This window comes from Engystomops pustulosus, unplaced genomic scaffold, assembly GCF_040894005.1.
Source record: "Engystomops pustulosus unplaced genomic scaffold, aEngPut4.maternal MAT_SCAFFOLD_415, whole genome shotgun sequence".
Lineage (NCBI taxonomy): Eukaryota > Metazoa > Chordata > Amphibia > Anura > Leptodactylidae > Engystomops > Engystomops pustulosus.
This window is the reverse complement of record NW_027285294.1, coordinates 39,618-58,812: the sequence shown is the minus strand read 5'-3', so window position 1 is coordinate 58,812 and position 19,195 is coordinate 39,618. Positions and strand designations below refer to the sequence as shown.

Genomic DNA, 19,195 nt, shown 5'->3' with positions numbered 1-19,195 from the left:
GTCCTCCTCCTGTCCTCTCCATACATCTCTCCTAATCTCCTGATATATATCACATGTAATCTCCAGTCCTCACCCTGTCCTCTCCATACATCTCTCCTAATCTCCTGATATATATCACATGTAATCTCCAGACCTCCCCCTGTCCTCTCCATACATCTCTCCTAATCCCCTGATATATATCACATGTAATCTCCAGTCCTCCCCCTGTCCTCTCCATACATCTCTCCTAATCTCCTAATCCCTCCTCACGTGTCCTCTCCATACATATTTGCCAGGGTTAGGGGTCTATGGCTTCATAGAAGTTTATATTTCTTGCAGTTGAGGGAGACATAATAAAACTTACATCATCTAAAAGTTTCCCTTCCACTCGCAGCTCCCATGATGCAATGCTCCCGTCTGAATCCTCTGAATCCGGCTTTGCAGGGTTAAAGGTGTTTGAAATGTAAAGTCTCAATTTTCTCTTTTGCTGAAAAAAAAAAATGGATGTGAGAAGACCCACCGAGGGTCCATGGACCTGCGCTATGTAATCTGGATGTATGTGGTGGTGCCCCCTATTACATGTGGTCCTGGGGGGCGGTCCTTGTGATGGCCTACAATGGAGCAGACAATCATCACTGGTTTCCATCCTCATCTGTAGGACCTCTGTCTCTTTCGGTTACCACCAGAGCCCCTAATCCCGTTATAGTCCCTTATTATCTCTTACCTTCATTGGTCTCTTCAAAGCTTCTTGAATATCCACCCGCTTCCTCATTATGGTTTGGTCCAACTTTCTTTCAAATGCCAAAAGATCCATATATGCCTGAGATTCCGGAACCAGCTCCCGGATCTGATGGGAAACGGATGGAGTCAGTGCGGATCCAGGAATGTGTAATGGCCCGCTGCTCGGGGACGTTACACTTCAGGTGACCCTTAGCTTTGTAGGGCAAGTACAGAAGACTAGGTCTTATTGTCTATGTTATTCTATACGAAGTTGTTTATTTATTTATTCCCTATAAACCCTTCCCGCTCTGGGTGCAATGTATCGGACGCTCATTGCATACCTCCCAACATCTGTGAAAGGGAAAGAGGGACAAAATGGCGGCATCCCCCTAAGCCACACCCCCAATCACTCCCTGGCCACGCCCCAAATTTAAGCCATATTATAAATAATAAAAATCATCTCAATTAAAAAAAAAAAAATTCTCCACATTAGGATTTGAACCTAGAACCTGCAGTGTCCATGAACAATAATAACACAGCGCCCCAACCAACTGTGATTATCTGTGATTATCAAGGATCAGAATTTTGGTAACTAAGAACTGTGACTGCTACTGTTACACTGTGATACAGATTTGACCCCTTAACGCTCTGCGCCGTAGCTCTACGGCGCAGAGGTACAGGGAATGTATGAAGAGGGCTCACGGGCTGAGTCCTCTTCATACAAGGGTGGGGGATGTTGCATATTGCAGCAAACCCCCACCGCTAATAACCGCGGTCATTGCTTGCACCGATCGCGGCTATTAACCGGTCCGTTGCCGCTGGTGCCGCCATCTTTATTCTGATCGCCGCGCCCCCGAACGTCATCGGGGGGCAGCGATCGGTTACCATGGTAGCCTCGGGTCTTCTTTTGACATGAGGCTACATGGCTTCTGGAGATTCGTTACAATGAGCCAGTGGCTCATTGTAATGTATAGTGTGCAAAAATGCCATATATTGCGATACAAAAGTATTATTATTACAGAAGTATTGCAGTATATGGTAGGAACGATCTGGCCATCTAGGGGTTAATGTACCCTAGATGGTCTAAACTGATGGTCGCTAGAACTGATATAAAACATAATAAACAGTAAAAATCACAGACGCATCAGGTATCACCGCATCCCAAAATGCCCGATCTATCAAAATATAAAAACGGTTACGGCTGGCGGTGACCTCCGAGGCGGGAAATGGCGCCCAAATGTCCGTAATGCGACTTTTACACCTTTTTACATCACATAAAAAATGGAATAAAAAATGATCAATATGTCGCACAGACCTCAAAATGGCAGCAATGAAAACGTCGCCTCATTTCGCAAAAAATGACACCTCACACATCTCCGCGCGCCAAAGTATGAAAAAGTTATTAGCTTCAGAAAATGGCAAAAAAAAATTTTTCTTCTTTTTTTTACACATTCGTTTAATTTTTTTAAATGTATTAAAACACAATAAAACCTATAAATCTGGTGTCACCGCGATCGCACCGAACCAAAGAATAAAGCTGAGGTGTTATTTTGAGTGCACAGTCGTAAAAACTGAGCCCACAAGAAATTTTTTCAATTTTTCTACATTTGGAATTTTTTTTCAGCTTCGCAGTACACGGCATGTTAAAATAAATAACATTACGGGAAAGTAAAATTTGTTACGCACAAAATAAGCCTCACACAGGTCTGTACACGTAAAAATGAAAATGTTATGGATTTTTGAAGGTGGAGAGCGAGAAATGAGCGAAAAAACCCTGCGTCCTTAAGGGGTTAATGCCTTGGTATAAAGGGAGGGATCTTCTCAGAGATGATTGTAATTATTGCGACTATTATTATTATTATTATGGAGATTATTATTATGGAGATGATTATTATTATTTTTACTATTATTAATAATCGTCTCCATAATAATAAAAATAATAAAATTTATAATAATAATAGTCTCAATAATTACAATAATAACCTCTGAGAAGATCCCTCTCTATATATCAGTGCATTAGTCTGTGTCACAGTATAAATGGCAGATAACACTTCTTAGTTACCAGAAATCCTCAGCTCTGTATCACTGGGCTTATAGCTCAGTTAGTTAAGGTTCCTGTCTGCAGTGCAGAGGGTCCCAGGTCCGAATCTCAGCCTGGTCAAAACTTTATTTAATTTAATTACATAAAGAGCTTGTGTCTGGGGAAGCCCTGGAGACCATATATGGACAGATGCTGATCTGACCTGATGACGTGGTCCCTGCTCTCCGCTAAGCCGACACTTCTCTGAAAAGGATTCCCTCCCGATGTCTGCTCTGGGGAACCCTAGGAGATGCAGTGACCATATATGGACAGATGCTGATCTGAGCCTGATGACGTGGTCCCTGCTCTCTCCGCTAAGCCCGACACTTCTCTGAAAAGGATTCCCTGCCCGATGTCTGCTCTGGGGAACCCTAGGAGATGCAGTGACCATATATGGACAGATGCTGATCTGAGCCTGATGACGTGGTCCCTGCTCTCCGCTAAGCCGACACTTCTCTGAAAAGGATTCCCTGCCCGATGTCTGCTCTGGGGAAGCCTAGGAGATGCAGTGACCATATATGGATAGAGATCTGAGCCTGATGACGTGGTCCCTGCTCTCCGCTAACCCGACACTTCTCTGAAAAGGATTCCCTGCCCGATGTCTGCTCTGGGGAAGCCTAGGAGATGCAGTGACCATATATGGACAGATACTGATCTGAAGCTGATGACGTGGTCCCTGCTCTCTCCGCTAAGCCCGACACTTCTCTGAAAAGGATTCCCTGCCCGATGTCTGCTCTGGGGAACCCTAGGAGATGCAGTGACCATATATGGATAGAGATCTGCAGCTGATGATGTGGTCCCTGCTCTCCGCTAAGCCGACACTTCTCTGAAAAGGATTCCCTCCCGATGTCTGCTCTGGGGAACCCTAGGAGATGCAGTGACCATATATGGACAGATGCTGATCTGAGCCTGATGACGTGGTCCCTGCTCTCTCCGCTAAGCCCGACACTTCTCTGAAAAGGATTCCCTGCCCGATGTCTGCTCTGGGGAACCCTAGGAGATGCAGTGACCATATATGGACAGATGCTGATCTGAGCCTGATGACGTGGTCCCTGCTCTCCGCTAAGCCGACACTTCTCTGAAAAGGATTCCCTGCCCGATGTCTGCTCTGGGGAAGCCTAGGAGATGCAGTGACCATATATGGATAGAGATCTGAGCCTGATGACGTGGTCCCTGCTCTCCGCTAACCCGACACTTCTCTGAAAAGGATTCCCTGCCCGATGTCTGCTCTGGGGAAGCCTAGGAGATGCAGTGACCATATATGGACAGATACTGATCTGAAGCTGATGACGTGGTCCCTGCTCTCTCCGCTAAGCCCGACACTTCTCTGAAAAGGATTCCCTGCCCGATGTCTGCTCTGGGGAACCCTAGGAGATGCAGTGACCATATATGGATAGAGATCTGCAGCTGATGACGTGGTCCCTGCTCTCCGCTAACCCGACACTTCTCTCATGAGGATTCCCTGCCCGATGTCTGTAGAAACCATTCTGTACTATCAGTTCTGGCTTTCAAAGTATTTACTATGCGGACACAGCGGGACCTGGGGGGAAAATCCGTGACAATCTCGCACGGAGGAGGAGTCGGGCTGAGGAGGAGGAGGAGTCGTCGTCGCGCGGAGGAGGAGGAGTTGTCGCGCGGAGGAGGAGTCGTCGCGCGGAGGAGGAGGAGTCGTCGCGAGGAGGAGGAGGAGGAGGAGTTGTCGTCGCGCGGAGGAGGAGGAGTTGGAGCATTTTATGCTCCAAAAGGGGCATAAAAAAACAAACCATCTACCAGTGTGACCCCTGCCCCGAGGATTTATCACACGTCCCCTGATGCACACATCTCTCAGCTTATACATCTTGCTGCAGCTTCCCTGCTGAGCCCTGCCGTGTGCCCAGCCTGTAGATTACTGCCCCATATGGGGTATTGCTGTACCCGGGAGCACCCGCATCATGATCTTTGGGGTGTTTGTCTCCCGTGGCAGGAGCTGGGCACAATGATTTGCACTATCCAGTATGCATCGTCCTTGGGGTCCAACTGTGGGGTTAAAATGCTCAACTACACCCCAAGATTTATTCATGGAGGGTGTAGTTTCCAAAATAGGGTCAGTTCTCAGGGGTTTCTACTGTTCTGATCCCTAAGGGCATCTACAAATGCTTCATGAGGCCAAAAAAAAGTGTCTTTGAGTGTCTGTGCTCCAAATGTCATTCTCCTCCCACCCCTGCCGTGTCTCCAGCCTGCAGACTATTGCCGCTCCCGTAATAACCCGCAGAATGATTTTTTGGGTGTTTGTCCGCAGGGGGATGAATTGGGCTGAATTTACCTCAGGGGCTCCCAACACCAGTCTAGTGAAAAGGGAGCTCCAAAAGCTATAATTTACCTGTTCCCTACTGAGCCCTGCCGTGTGCCCAGCCTGGGGTATTGCTGTACTCGGGACAACCCGCAGAATGATTTCTGGGGTGTTTGTCCAAAGTGAATTTATTGAGCACAATGGGGCTCATTTACTAAGAGTTGCGCTGCTCACTTTTGTTGGAGTGTGCACCTATTTTGGGGATTATACGGCTTGCAGAGGTATAAGAAGTATCTGCAATGGGTTTTTGGTGCACACAAACCTTTTGAGGCACAGCTGCGCTGCTTCCATGCGGCAATTAGGGGTGCCAGCGGACGATCCGACTGATTCAGACTGAGCGCCGGATTTAACTTTCAAATTGTGTTGAAAGCCTAGGCACTTACATGCACCAGGAAGAAGAAGGTGAACTCCGGGGACCTGAGCGGGGAAGCGACACATGCAGGATATCGGGGGCACGATCTTAGTGACTCCCCGCACAGCGCATTATACACGGACAATGCACTTACATGCACCAGGAAGAAGAAGGTGAACTCCAGGGACCTGAGCGGGGAAGTGACACATGCAGGATATCGGGTGCAGGATCTTAGTGACTCCCCGCAAAGCGCATTATACACGGACAATGCACTTACATGCACCAGGAAGAAGAAGGTGAACTCTGGGGACCTGAGCGGGGAAGTGACACATGCAGGATATCGGGTGCACGATCTTACTGACTCCCCGCACAGCGCATTATACACGGACAATGCACTTACATGCACCAGGAAGAAGAAGGTGAACTCCAGGGACCTGAGTGGGGAAGCGACACATGCAGGATATCGGGCGCAGGATCTTAGTGACTCCCCGCACAGCGCATTATACACGGACAATGCACTTACATGCACCAGGAAGAAGAAGGTGAACTCCAGGGACCTGAGCGGGGAAGCGACACATGCAGGATATCGGGCGCAGGATCTTAGTGACTCCCCGCACAGCGCATTATACACGGACAATGCACTTACATGCACCGGGAAGAAGAAGGTGAACTCCTGGGACCTGAGCGGGGAAGCGACACATGCAGGATATCGGGCGCACGATCTTAGTGACTCCCCGCACTTGCTGGAGGAAATTTCTGTACAGGGGGCTCTGCTGGAGGACATTTCTGTACAGGGGGGCTCTGCTGGAGGACATTTCTGTACAGGGGGGCTCTGCTGGAGGACATTTCTGTACAGGGGGGCTCTGCTGGAGGACATTTCTGTACAGGGGGGCTCTGCTGGAGGACATTTCTGTACAGGGGGGCTCTGCTGGAGGACATTTCTGTACAGGGGGACTCTGCTGGAGGACATTTCTGTACAGGGGGGCTCTGCTGGAGGACATTTCTGTACAGGGGGGCTCTGCTGGAGGACATTTCTGTACAGGGGGGCTCTGCTGGAGGACATTTCTGTACAGGGGGGCTCTGCTGGAGGACATTTCTGTACAGGGGGACTCTGCTGGAGGACATTTCTGTACAGGGGGCTCTGCTGGAGGACATTTCTGTACAGGGGGCTCTGCTGGAGGACATTTCTGTACAGGGGGGCTCTGCTGGAGGACATTTCTGTACAGGGGGGCTCTGCTGGAGGACATTTCTGTACAGGGGGGCTCTGCTGGAGGACATTTCTGTACAGGGGGCTCTGCTGGAGGACATTTCTGTACAGGGGGCTCTGCTGGAGGACATTTCTGTACAGGGGGGCTCTGCTGGAGGACATTTCTGTACAGGGGGGCTCTGCTGGAGGACATTTCTGTACAGGGGGGCTCTGCTGGAGGACATTTCTGTACAGGGGGGCTCTGCTGGAGGACATTTCTGTACAGGGGGGCTCTGCTGGAGGACATTTCTGTACAGGGGGGCTCTGCTGGAGGACATTTCTGTACAGGGGGGCTCTGCTGGAGGACATTTCTGTACAGGGGGCTCTGCTGTGGACATTTCTGTACAGGGGGGCTCTGCTGGAGGACATTTCTGTACAGGGGGCTCTGCTGTGGACATTTCTGTACAGGGGACTCTGCTTGAGGACATTTCTGTACAGGGGGCTCTGCTGGAGGACATTTCTGTACAGGGGGGCTCTGCTGGAGGACATTTCTGTACAGGGGGTCTCTGCTGGAGGACATTTCTGTACAGGGGGACTCTGCTGGAGGACATTTCTGTACAGGGGACTCTGCTGGAGGACATTTCTGTACAGGGGGGCTCTGCTGGAGGACATTTCTGTACAGGGGGCTCTGCTGGAGGACATTTCTGTACAGGGGACTCTGCTGGAGGACATTTCTGTACAGGGGGCTCTGCTGGAGGACATTTCTGTACAGGGGGCTCTGCTGGAGGACATTTCTGTACAGGGGGCTCTGCTGGAGGACATCTCTGTAAAGGGGGGCTCTGCTGGAGGACATCTCTGTAAAGGGGGGCTCTGCTGGAGGACATTTCTGTACAGGGGGCTCTGCTGGAGGACATTTCTGTACAGGGGGCTCTGCTGGAGGACATTTCTGTACAGGGGGCTCTGCTGGAGGACATTTCTGTACAGGGGGGCTCTGCTGGAGGACATTTCTGTACAGGGGGCTCTGCTGGAGGACATTTCTGTACAGGGGGCTCTGCTGGAGGACATTTCTGTACAGGGGGGCTCTGCTGGAGGACATTTCTGTACAGGGGGCTCTGCTGGAGGACATTTCTGTACAGGGGGGCTCTGCTGGAGGACATTTCTGTACAGGGGGGCTCTGCTGGAGGACATTTCTGTACAGGGGGGCTCTGCTGGAGGACATTTCTGTACAGGGGACTCTGCTGGAGGACATTTCTGTACAGGGGGCTCTGCTGGAGGACATTTCTGTACAGGGGGGCTCTGCTGGAGGACATTTCTGTACAGGGGGGCTCTGCTGGAGGACATTTCTGTACAGGGGGCTCTGCTGGAGGACATTTCTGTACAGGGGGGCTCTGCTGGAGGACATTTCTGTACAGGGGGGCTCTGCTGGAGGACATTTCTGTACAGGGGGGCTCTGCTGGAGGACATTTCTGTACAGGGGGCTCTGCTGGAGGACATTTCTGTACAGGGGGGCTCTGCTGGAGGACATTTCTGTACAGGGGGGCTCTGCTGGAGGACATTTCTGTACAGGGGGCTCTGCTGGAGGACATTTCTGTACAGGGGGCTCTGCTGGAGGACATTTCTGTACAGGGGGCTCTGCTGGAGGACATTTCTGTACAGGGGGGCTCTGCTGGAGGACATTTCTGTACAGGGGGCTCTGCTGGAGGACATTTCTGTACAGGGGGCTCTGCTGGAGGACATTTCTGTACAGGGGGCTCTGCTGGAGGACATTTCTGTACAGGGGGCTCTGCTGGAGGACATTTCTGTACAGGGGGGCTCTGCTGGAGGACATTTCTGTACAGGGGGCTCTGCTGGAGGACATTTCTGTACAGGGGGCTCTGCTGGAGGACATTTCTGTACAGGGGACTCTGCTGGAGGACATTTCTGTACAGGGGGCTCTGCTGGAGGACATTTCTGTACAGGGGGGCTCTGCTGGAGGACATTTCTGTACAGGGGGGCTCTGCTGGAGGACATTTCTGTACAGGGGGCTCTGCTGGAGGACATTTCTGTACAGGGGGGCTCTGCTGGAGGACATTTCTGTACAGGGGGGCTCTGCTGGAGGACATTTCTGTACAGGGGGGCTCTGCTGGAGGACATTTCTGTACAGGGGGCTCTGCTGGAGGACATTTCTGTACAGGGGGGCTCTGCTGGAGGACATTTCTGTACAGGGGGGCTCTGCTGGAGGACATTTCTGTACAGGGGGCTCTGCTGGAGGACATTTCTGTACAGGGGGCTCTGCTGGAGGACATTTCTGTACAGGGGGCTCTGCTGGAGGACATTTCTGTACAGGGGGGCTCTGCTGGAGGACATTTCTGTACAGGGGGCTCTGCTGGAGGACATTTCTGTACAGGGGGCTCTGCTGGAGGACATTTCTGTACAGGGGGCTCTGCTGGAGGACATTTCTGTACAGGGGACTCTGCTGGAGGACATTTCTGTACAGGGGGACTCTGCTGGAGGACATTTCTGTACAGGGGGCTCTGCTGGAGGACATTTCTGTACAGGGGGCTCTGCTGGAGGACATTTCTGTACAGGGGGCTCTGCTGGAGGACATTTCTGTACAGGGGGCTCTGCTGGAGGACATTTCTGTACAGGGGGCTCTGCTGGAGGACATTTCTGTAAAGGGGGCTCTGCTGGAGGACATTTCTGTACAGGGGGCTCTGCTGGAGGACATTTCTGTACAGGGGGGCTCTGCTGGAGGACATTTCTGTACAGGGGGGCTCTGCTGGAGGACATTTCTGTACAGGGGGCTCTGCTGGAGGACATTTCTGTACAGGGGGCTCTGCTGGAGGACATTTCTGTACAGGGGGCTCTGCTGGAGGACATTTCTGTACAGGGGGCTCTGCTGGAGGACATTTCTGTACAGGGGGCTCTGCTGGAGGACATTTCTGTACAGGGGGCTCTGCTGGAGGACATTTCTGTACAGGGGGCTCTGCTGGAGGACATTTCTGTACAGGGGGGCTCTGCTGGAGGACATTTCTGTACAGGGGGCTCTGCTGGAGGACATTTCTGTACAGGGGGCTCTGCTGGAGGACATTTCTGTACAGGGGGCTCTGCTGGAGGACATTTCTGTACAGGGGGCTCTGCTGGAGGACATTTCTGTACAGGGGGACTCTGCTGGAGGACATTTCTGTACAGGGGGCTCTGCTGGAGGACATTTCTGTACAGGGGGCTCTGCTGGAGGACATTTCTGTACAGGGGGCTCTGCTGGAGGACATTTCTGTACAGGGGGGCTCTGCTGGAGGACATTTCTGTACAGGGGACTCTGCTGGAGGACATTTCTGTACAGGGGGCTCTGCTGGAGGACATTTCTGTACAGGGGACTCTGCTGGAGGACATTTCTGTACAGGGGGGCTCTGCTGGAGGACATTTCTGTACAGGGGGCTCTGCTGGAGGACATTTCTGTACAGGGGGACTCTGCTGTGGACATTTCTGTAAAGGGGGGCTCTGCTGGAGGACATTTCTGTACAGGGGGCTCTGCTGGAGGACATTTCTGTACAGGGGACTCTGCTGGAGGACATTTCTGTACAGGGGGGCTCTGCTGGAGGACATTTCTGTACAGGGGGCTCTGCTGGAGGACATTTCTGTACAGGGGGACTCTGCTGTGGACATTTCTGTAAAGGGGGGCTCTGCTGGAGGACATTTCTGTACAGGGGGCTCTGCTGGAGGACATTTCTGTACAGGGGGGCTCTGCTGGAGGACATTTCTGTACAGGGGGCTCTGCTGGAGGACATTTCTGTACAGGGGGCTCTGCTGGAGGACATTTCTGTACAGGGGGCTCTGCTGGAGGACATTTCTGTACAGGGGGCTCTGCTGGAGGACATTTCTGTACAGGGGGGCTCTGCTGGAGGACATTTCTGTACAGGGGGCTCTGCTGGAGGACATTTCTGTACAGGGGGGCTCTGCTGGAGGACATTTCTGTACAGGGGGCTCTGCTGGAGGACATTTCTGTACAGGGGGCTCTGCTGGAGGACATTTCTGTACAGGGGGCTCTGCTGGAGGACATTTCTGTACAGGGGGCTCTGCTGGAGGACATTTCTGTACAGGGGGCTCTGCTGGAGGACATTTCTGTACAGGGGGCTCTGCTGGAGGACATTTCTGTACAGGGGGCTCTGCTGGAGGACATTTCTGTACAGGGGGCTCTGCTGGAGGACATTTCTGTACAGGGGGCTCTGCTGGAGGACATTTCTGTACAGGGGGCAGGTGCAGCCATTACCCTATGAGGATACAGGTGCAGCCATTACCCTATGAGGATACAGGTGCAGCCATTACCCTATGAGGATACAGGTGCAGCCATTACCCTATGAGGATACAGGTGCAGCCATTACCCTATGAGGATACAGGTGCAGCCATTACCCTATGAGGATACAGGTGATTCCTGCTCTGCAGATATCACTATACAGGTGCAGATCTCTCTCCCTACCTACCTACCTGTGCCGACCACAGGAAGGTAAGTGGGTGTAGGATTGTGGCAGAGGTCTCTTACCCGCTGGGGCAGGATCTTGTCGGCCATCTTCCTCCTCTTGGTGCTGGATATTGGATACAAATGAGCAGTGATGTTATATTATATATTATATATTATATAGTGATGTTATATTATATAGTGATGTTATATTATATATTATATAGTGATGTTATATTATATATTATATAGCGATGTTATATTATATATTATATAGTGATGTTATATATTATATAGTGATGTTATATATTATATAGTGATGTTATATTATATATTATATAGTGATGTTATATTATATATTATATAGTGATGTTATATTATATATTATATAGTGATGTTATATTATATATTATATAGTGATGTTATATTATATATTATATAGTGATGTTATATTATATATTATATAGTGATGTTATATTATATATTATATAGTGATGTTATATTATATATTATATAGTGATGTTATATTATATATTATATAGTGATGTTATATTATATATTATATAGTGATGTTATATTATATATTATATAGTGATGTTATATTATATATTATATAGTGATGTTATATTATATATTATATAGTGATGTTATATTATATATTATATAGTGATGTTATATATTATATAGTGATGTTATATATTATATAGTGATGTTATATTATATATTATATAGTGATGTTATATTATATATTATATAGTGATGTTATATTATATATTATATAGTGATGTTATATTATATATTATATAGTGATGTTATATTATATATTATATAGTGATGTTATATTATATATTATATAGTGATGTTATATATTATATAGTGATGTTATATATTATATAGTGATGTTATATATTATATAGTGATGTTATATTATATATTATATAGTGATGTTATATTATATATTATATAGTGATGTTATATTATATATTATATAGTGATGTTATATTATATATTATATAGTGATGTTATATTATATATTATATAGCGATGTTATATTATATATTATATAGTGATGTTATATTATATATTATATAGTGATGTTATATTATATATTATATAGTGATGTTATATTATATATTATATAGCGATGTTACATTATATATTATATAGCGATGTTATATTATATATTATATAGCGATGTTATATTATATATTATATAGTGATGTTATATTATATATTATATAGTGATGTTATATTATATATTATATAGTGATGTTATATTATATATTATATAGTGATGTTATATTATATATTATATAGTGATGTTATATTATATATTATATATGATGTTATATTATATATTATATAGTGATGTTATATTATATATATATAGTGATGTTATATTATATATTATATAGCGATGTTATATTATATATTATATAGTGATGTTATATATATATTATATAGTGATGTTATATTATATATTATATAGCGATGTTATATTATATATTATATAGTGATGTTATATTATATATTATATAGTGATGTTATATTATATAGTGATGTTATATTATATATATATAGTGATGTTATATTATATATTATATAGTGATGTTATATTATATATTATATAGTGATGTTATATTATATATTATATAGCGATGTTATATTATATATTATATAGTGATGTTATATTATATATTATATAGCGATGTTACATTACTATATTATAGTGTTGTTACAATGTTATAAAGTCTCTCACCTCCTGCTCCGCCCCTGTGTGGGCGTGGTTTGCTGCTGGACCTGTGGTGGGGCTGAGCGTTTTCTTGTCGGTTCCATCACTGCTGTGGGAATCCCTGGACGGACAGAGGGGCTTCCTCCAAACGGTGGTCCTGGGGGGCCCATGGGAGCCCCTTGATGAGGCATCCGGGCCCCTGAAGGCATCCCAGGGCGCTGGAAGGAGGAGACAAGATCATGTGACGACACAATGTACATCACCAGGCTTAATCCTTCACCTATATACTGGGGATGATGGGAGGAGTAGTATATACAGCAGGGGGATACAGAGGACAGGTCATATACTCTATATACTGGGGATGATGGGAGGAGTAGTATATGCAGCAGGGGGATACAGAGGACAGGTCTTATACTCTATATACTGGGGATGATGGGAGGAGTAGTATATACAGCAGGGAGATACAGAGGACAGGTCATATACTCTATATACTGGGGATGATGGGAGGAGTAGTATATACAGCAGGGAGATACAGAGGACAGGTCATATACTCTATATACTGGGGATGATGGGAGGAGTAGTATATACAGCAGGGGGATACAGAGGACAGGTCTTATACTCTATATACTGGGGATGATGGGAGGAGTAGTATATACAGCAGGGGGATACAGAGGACAGGTCTTATACTCTATATACTGGGGATGATGGGAGGAGTAGTATATGCAGCAGGGGGATACAGAGGACAGGTCTTATACTCTATATACTGGGGATGATGGGAGGAGTAGTATATACAGCAAAGGGATACAGAGGACAGGTCTTATACTCTATATACTGGGGATGATGGGAGGAGTAGTATATACAGCAGAGGGATACAGAAGACAGGTCTTATACTCTATATACTGGGGATGATGGGAGGAGTAGTATATACAGCAGGGGGATACAGAGGACAGGTCTTATACTCTATATACTGGGGATGATGGGAGGAGTAGTATATACAGCAGGGGGATACAGAGGACAGGTCTTATACTCTATATACTGGGGATGATGGGAGGAGTAGTATATACAGCAGGGAGATACAGAGGACAGGTCATATACTCTATATACTGGGGATGATGGGAGGAGTAGTATATACAGCAGGGAGATACAGAGGACAGGTCATATACTCTATATACTGGGGATGATGGGAGGAGTAGTATATACAGCAGGGGGATACAGAGGACAGGTCTTATACTCTATATACTGGGGATGATGGGAGGAGTAGTATATACAGCAGGGGGATACAGAGGACAGGTCTTATACTCTATATACTGGGGATGATGGGAGGAGTAGTATATGCAGCAGGGGGATACAGAGGACAGGTCTTATACTCTATATACTGGGGATGATGGGAGGAGTAGTATATACAGCAGAGGGATACAGAGGACAGGTCTTATACTCTATATACTGGGGATGATGGGAGGAGTAGTATATACAGCAGAGGGATACAGAAGACAGGTCTTATACTCTATATACTGGGGATGATGGGAGGAGTAGTATATACAGCAGGGGGATACAGAGGACAGGTCTTATACTCTATATACTGGGGATGATGGGAGGAGTAGTATATACAGCAGGGGGATACAGAGGACAGGTCTTATACTCTATATACTGGGGATGATGGGAGGAGTAGTATATACAGCAGGGGGATACAGAGGACAGGTCTTATACTCTATATACTGGGGATGATGGGAGGAGTAGTATATGCAGCAGGGGGATACAGAGGACAGGTCTTATACTCTATATACTGGGGATGATGGGAGGAGTAGTATATACAGCAGGGGGATACAGAGGACAGGTCATATACTCTTTATACGGGGATGATGGGAGAAGTAGTATATGCAGCAGGGGGATACAGAGGACAGGTCTTATACTCTATATACTGGGGATGATGGGAGGAGTAGTATATACAGCAGAGGGATACAGAGGACAGGTCTTATACTCTATATACTGGGGATGATGGGAGGAGTAGTATATACAGCAGGGGGATACAGAGGACAGGTCTTATACTCTATATACTGGGGATGATGGGAGGAGTAGTATATACAGCAGGGGGATACAGAGGACAGGTCTTATACTCTATATACTGGGGATGATGGGAGGAGTAGTATATACAGCAGGGGGATACAGAGGACAGGTCTTATACTCTATATACTGGGGATGATGGGAGGAGTAGTATATACAGCAGGGGGATACAGAGGACAGGTCTTATACTCTATATACTGGGGATGATGGGAGGAGTAGTATATACAGCAGGGGGATACAGAGGACAGGTCTTATACTCTATATACTGGGGATGATGGGAGGAGTAGTATATACAGCAGAGGGATACAGAGGACAGGTCTTATACTCTATATACTGGGGATGATGGGAGGAGTAGTATATACAGCAGGGGGATACAGAGGACAGGTCATATACTCTATATACTGGGGATGATGGGAGGAGTAGTATATACAGCAGGGGGATACAGAGGACAGGTCTTATACTCTATATACTGGGGATGATGGGAGGAGTAGTATATACAGCAGAGGGATACAGAGGACAGGTCTTATACTCTATATACGGGGATGATGGGAGGAGTAGTATATACAGCAGAGGGATACAGAGGACAGGTCTTATACTCTATATACTGGGGATGATGGGAGGAGTAGTATATACAGCAGAGGGATACAGAGGACAGGTCTTATACTCTATATACTGGGGATGATGGGAGGAGTAGTATATACAGCAGAGGGATACAGAGGACAGGTCTTATACTCTATATACTGGGGATGATGGGAGGAGTAGTATATACAGCAGAGGGATACAGAGGACAGGTCATATACTCTATATACTGGGGATGATGGGAGGAGTAGTATATACAGCAGAGGGATACAGAGGACAGGTCTTATACTCTATATACTGGGGATGATGGGAGGAGTAGTATATACAGCAGGGGGATACAGAGGACAGGTCTTATACTCTATATACTGGGGATGATGGGAGGAGTAGTATATACAGCAGAGGGATACAGAGGACAGGTCTTATACTCTATATACTGGGGACGATGGGAGGAGTAGTATATACAGCAGGGGGATACAGAGGACAGGTCTTATACTCTATATACTGGGGATGATGGGAGGAGTAGTATATACAGCAGGGGGATACAGAGGACAGGTCTTATACTCTATATACTGGGGATGATGGGAGGAGTAGTATATACAGCAGGGGGATACAGAGGACAGGTCTTATACTCTATATACTGGGGATGATGGGAGGAGTAGTATATACAGCAGGGAGATACAGAGGACAGGTCATATACTCTATATACTGGGGATGATGGGAGGAGTAGTATATACAGCAGAGGGATACAGAGGACAGGTCTTATACTCTATATACTGGGGATGATGGGAGGAGTAGTATATGCAGCAGGGGGATACAGAGGACAGGTCTTATACTCTATATACTGGGGATGATGGGAGGAGTAGTATATGCAGCAGGGGGATACAGAGGACAGGTCTTATACTCTATATACTGGGGATGATGGGAGGAGTAGTATATACAGCAGGGGGATACAGAGGACAGGTCTTATACTCTATATACTGGGGATGATGGGAGGAGTAGTATATACAGCAGGGGGATACAGAGGACAGGTCTTATACTCTATATACTGGGGATGACGGGAGTAGTAGTATATACAGCAGGGGGATACAGAAGACAGGTCTTATACTCTATATACTGGGGATGATGGGAGGAGTAGTATATACAGCAGAGGGATACAGAGGACAGGTCTTATACTCTATATACTGGGGATGATGGGAGGAGTAGTAGTATATACAGCAGGGGGATACAGAGGACAGGTGATATACAGTATATACTAAAAGATTAGAAGTAGGGGGGTGTAGCTTGTGGCTTAGGATGTAGTTGCCCCTTCCCTCTGGAGTTGCCCCTCACTCACCACACCGTGCACCAGGAACTCAAACAGTTTGCTCTTAGTTGCCCTGCGAGCTCCACCGGTGGCATCATCTGTTGCCATCCCCTCAGAGCCCCCCAGCAGTCGCCTCCCCTCAGAGCCCCCCAGCAGTCGCCTCCCCTCAGAGCCCCCCAGCAGTCGCCTCCCCTCAGAGCCCCCCAGCAGTCGCCTCCCCTCAGAGCCCCCCAGCAGTCGCCTCCCCTCAGAGCTCCCCAGCAGTCGCCTCCCCTCAGAGCTCCCCAGCAGTCGCCTCCCCTCAGAGCTCCCCAGCAGTCGTCTCCCCTCAGAGCTCCCCAGCAGACGTCTCCCCTCAGAGCTCCCCAGCAGTCGCCTCCCCTCAGAGCTCCCCAGCAGACGTCTCCCCTCAGAGCTCCCCAGCAGACGTCTCCCTTCAGAGCTCCCCAGCAGTCGCCTCCCCTCAGAGCTCCCCAGCAGTCGCCTCCCGTCAGAGCTCCCCAGCAGTCGCCTCCCCTCAGAGCCCCCCAGCAGTCGCCTCCCCTCAGAGCCCCCCAGCAGTCGCCTCCCCTCAGAGCCCCCCAGCAGTCGCCTCCCCTCAGAGCCCCCCAGCAGTCGCCTCCCCTCAGAGCCCCCCAGCAGTCGCCTCCCCTCAGAGCCCCCCAGCAGTCGCCTCCCCTCAGAGCTCCCCAGCAGTCGCCTCCCGTCAGAGCTCCCCAGCAGTCGCCTCCCGTCAGAGCTCCCCAGCAGTCGTCTCCCCTCAGAGCTCCCCAGCAGTCGCCTCCCCTCAGAGCCCCCCAGCAGTCGCCTCCCCTCAGAGCCCCCCAGCAGTCGCCTCCCCTCAGAGCTCCCCAGCAGTCGTCTCCCCTCAGATGTCCCCCAGCAGTCGCCTCCCTCAGATGTCCCCCAGCAGACGTCTCCCCTCAGAGCTCCCCAGCAGACGTCTCCCCTCAGAGCCCCCCAGCAGTCGCCTCCCCACAGAGCTCCCACAGAGCTTCCCAGCAGTCGTCTCCCCTCAGATGTCCCCTAGCAGTTGTCTCCCCTCAGAGCTCCCCAGCAGTCGCCTCCCCTCAGATGTCCCCCAGCAGTCGTCTCCCCTCAGATGTCCCCCAGCAGACGTCTCCCCTCAGATGTCCCCCAGCAGACGTCTCCCCTCAGATGTCCCCCAGCAGACGTCTCCCCTCAAATGTCCCCCAGCAGACGTCTCCCCTCAGATGTCCCCCAGCAGACGTCTCCCCTCAGATGTCCCCCAGCAGACGTCTCCCCTCAGATGTCCCCCAGCAGTCGTCTCCCCTCAGAGCCCCCCAGCAGTCGTCTCCCCTCAGATGTCCCCCAGCAGTCGTCTCCCCTCAGATGTCCCCCAGCAGTCGTCTCCCCTCAGATGTCCCCCAGCAGTCGTCTCCCCTCAGATGTCCCACAGCAGTCGTCTCCCCTCAGATGTCCCACAGCAGTCGTCTCCCCTCAGAGCCCCCCAGCAGACGTCTCCCCTCAGAGCCCCCCAGCAGTTGTCTCCCCTCAGAGCCCCCCAGCAGTCGCCTCCCCTCAGATGTCCCCCAGCAGTCGTCTCCCCTCAGATGTCCCCCAGCAGACGTCTCCCCTCAGATGTCCCCCAGCAGACGTCTCCCCTCAGATGTCCCCCAGCAGACGTCTCCCCTCAGATGTCCCCCAGCAGACGTCTCCCCTCAGATGTCCCCCAGCAGACGTCTCCCCTCAGATGTCCCCCAGCAGACGTCTCCCCTCAGATGTCCCCCAGCAGTCGTCTCCCCTCAGATGTCCCCCAGCAGTCGTCTCCCCTCAGAGCTCCCCAGCAGACGTCTCCCCTCAGAGCTCCCCAGCAGTCGCCTCCCCTCAGATGTCCCCCAGCAGTCGTCTCCCCTCAGATGTCCCCCAGCAGTCGTCTCCCCTCAGAGCTCCCCAGCAGTCGTCTCCCCTCAGATGTCCCCCAGCAGTCGTCTCCCCTCAGATGTCCCCCAGCAGTCGTCTCCCCTCAGATGTCCCACAGCAGTCGTCTCCCCTCAGATGTCCCACAGCAGTCGTCTCCCCTCAGAGCCCCCCAGCAGACGTCTCCCCTCAGAGCCCCCCAGCAGTCGTCTCCCAGCAGTCGTCTCCCCTCAGATGTCCCCCAGCAGTCGTCTCCCCTCAGATGTCCCCCAGCAGTCGTCTCCCCTCAGATGTCCCCCAGCAGTCGTCTCCCCTCTTGTTGCCCACCAGCAGTCGTCTCCCCTCAGATGTCCCCCAGCAGTCGTCTCCCCTCAGAGCCCCCCAGCAGTCGTCTCCCCTCTTGTTGCCCCCCAGCAGTCGTCTCCCCTCTTGTTGCCCCCCAGCAGTCGTCTCCCCTCTTGTTGCCCACCACTGACTCTTGCAGGGTTGGTGCAGTTCCCTGGCAGTTGTGCCCCCAGTATCCCGTCGTCTCTCGCTCTGACTCCTCTCCTGATCCTG

At 49.3% G+C, this 19,195-nt stretch overlaps 1 protein-coding gene across 1 annotated transcript; it reads right to left on the bottom strand.

Annotated features, from left to right (window-relative positions):
* Nucleotides 1-277: 277 nt before the first annotated feature.
* On the bottom strand, nt 278-16,891 carry LOC140111315 (SWI/SNF-related matrix-associated actin-dependent regulator of chromatin subfamily D member 3-like). Its single transcript, XM_072132348.1, has 5 exons — nt 16,787-16,891; nt 12,841-13,031; nt 11,166-11,208; nt 704-826; nt 278-466 (listed from the first exon to the last, which is right to left on the bottom strand). Exons 1-5 carry the CDS (start codon nt 16,862-16,864, stop codon nt 278-280), a joined length of 624 nt encoding a protein of 207 aa, XP_071988449.1. The 5' UTR covers nt 16,865-16,891.
* Between the last annotated feature and the right edge of the window lie 2,304 nt (nt 16,892-19,195).

Excerpts from the sequence above, each read along its gene's own strand:
- LOC140111315 (XM_072132348.1), bottom strand. The coding sequence starts at position 16,864 with ATGGCAACAGATGATGCCACCGGTGGAGCTCGCAGGGCAACTAAGAGC. Across the intron at positions 13,032-16,786 it reads AGTTCCTGGTGCACGGTGTG|CGCCCTGGGATGCCTTCAGG; the intron begins GTGAGTGAGGGG and ends TCCTCCTTCCAG. Across the intron at positions 827-11,165 it reads ACAAGATCCTGCCCCAGCGG|ATCCGGGAGCTGGTTCCGGA; the intron begins GTAAGAGACCTC and ends GTTTCCCATCAG.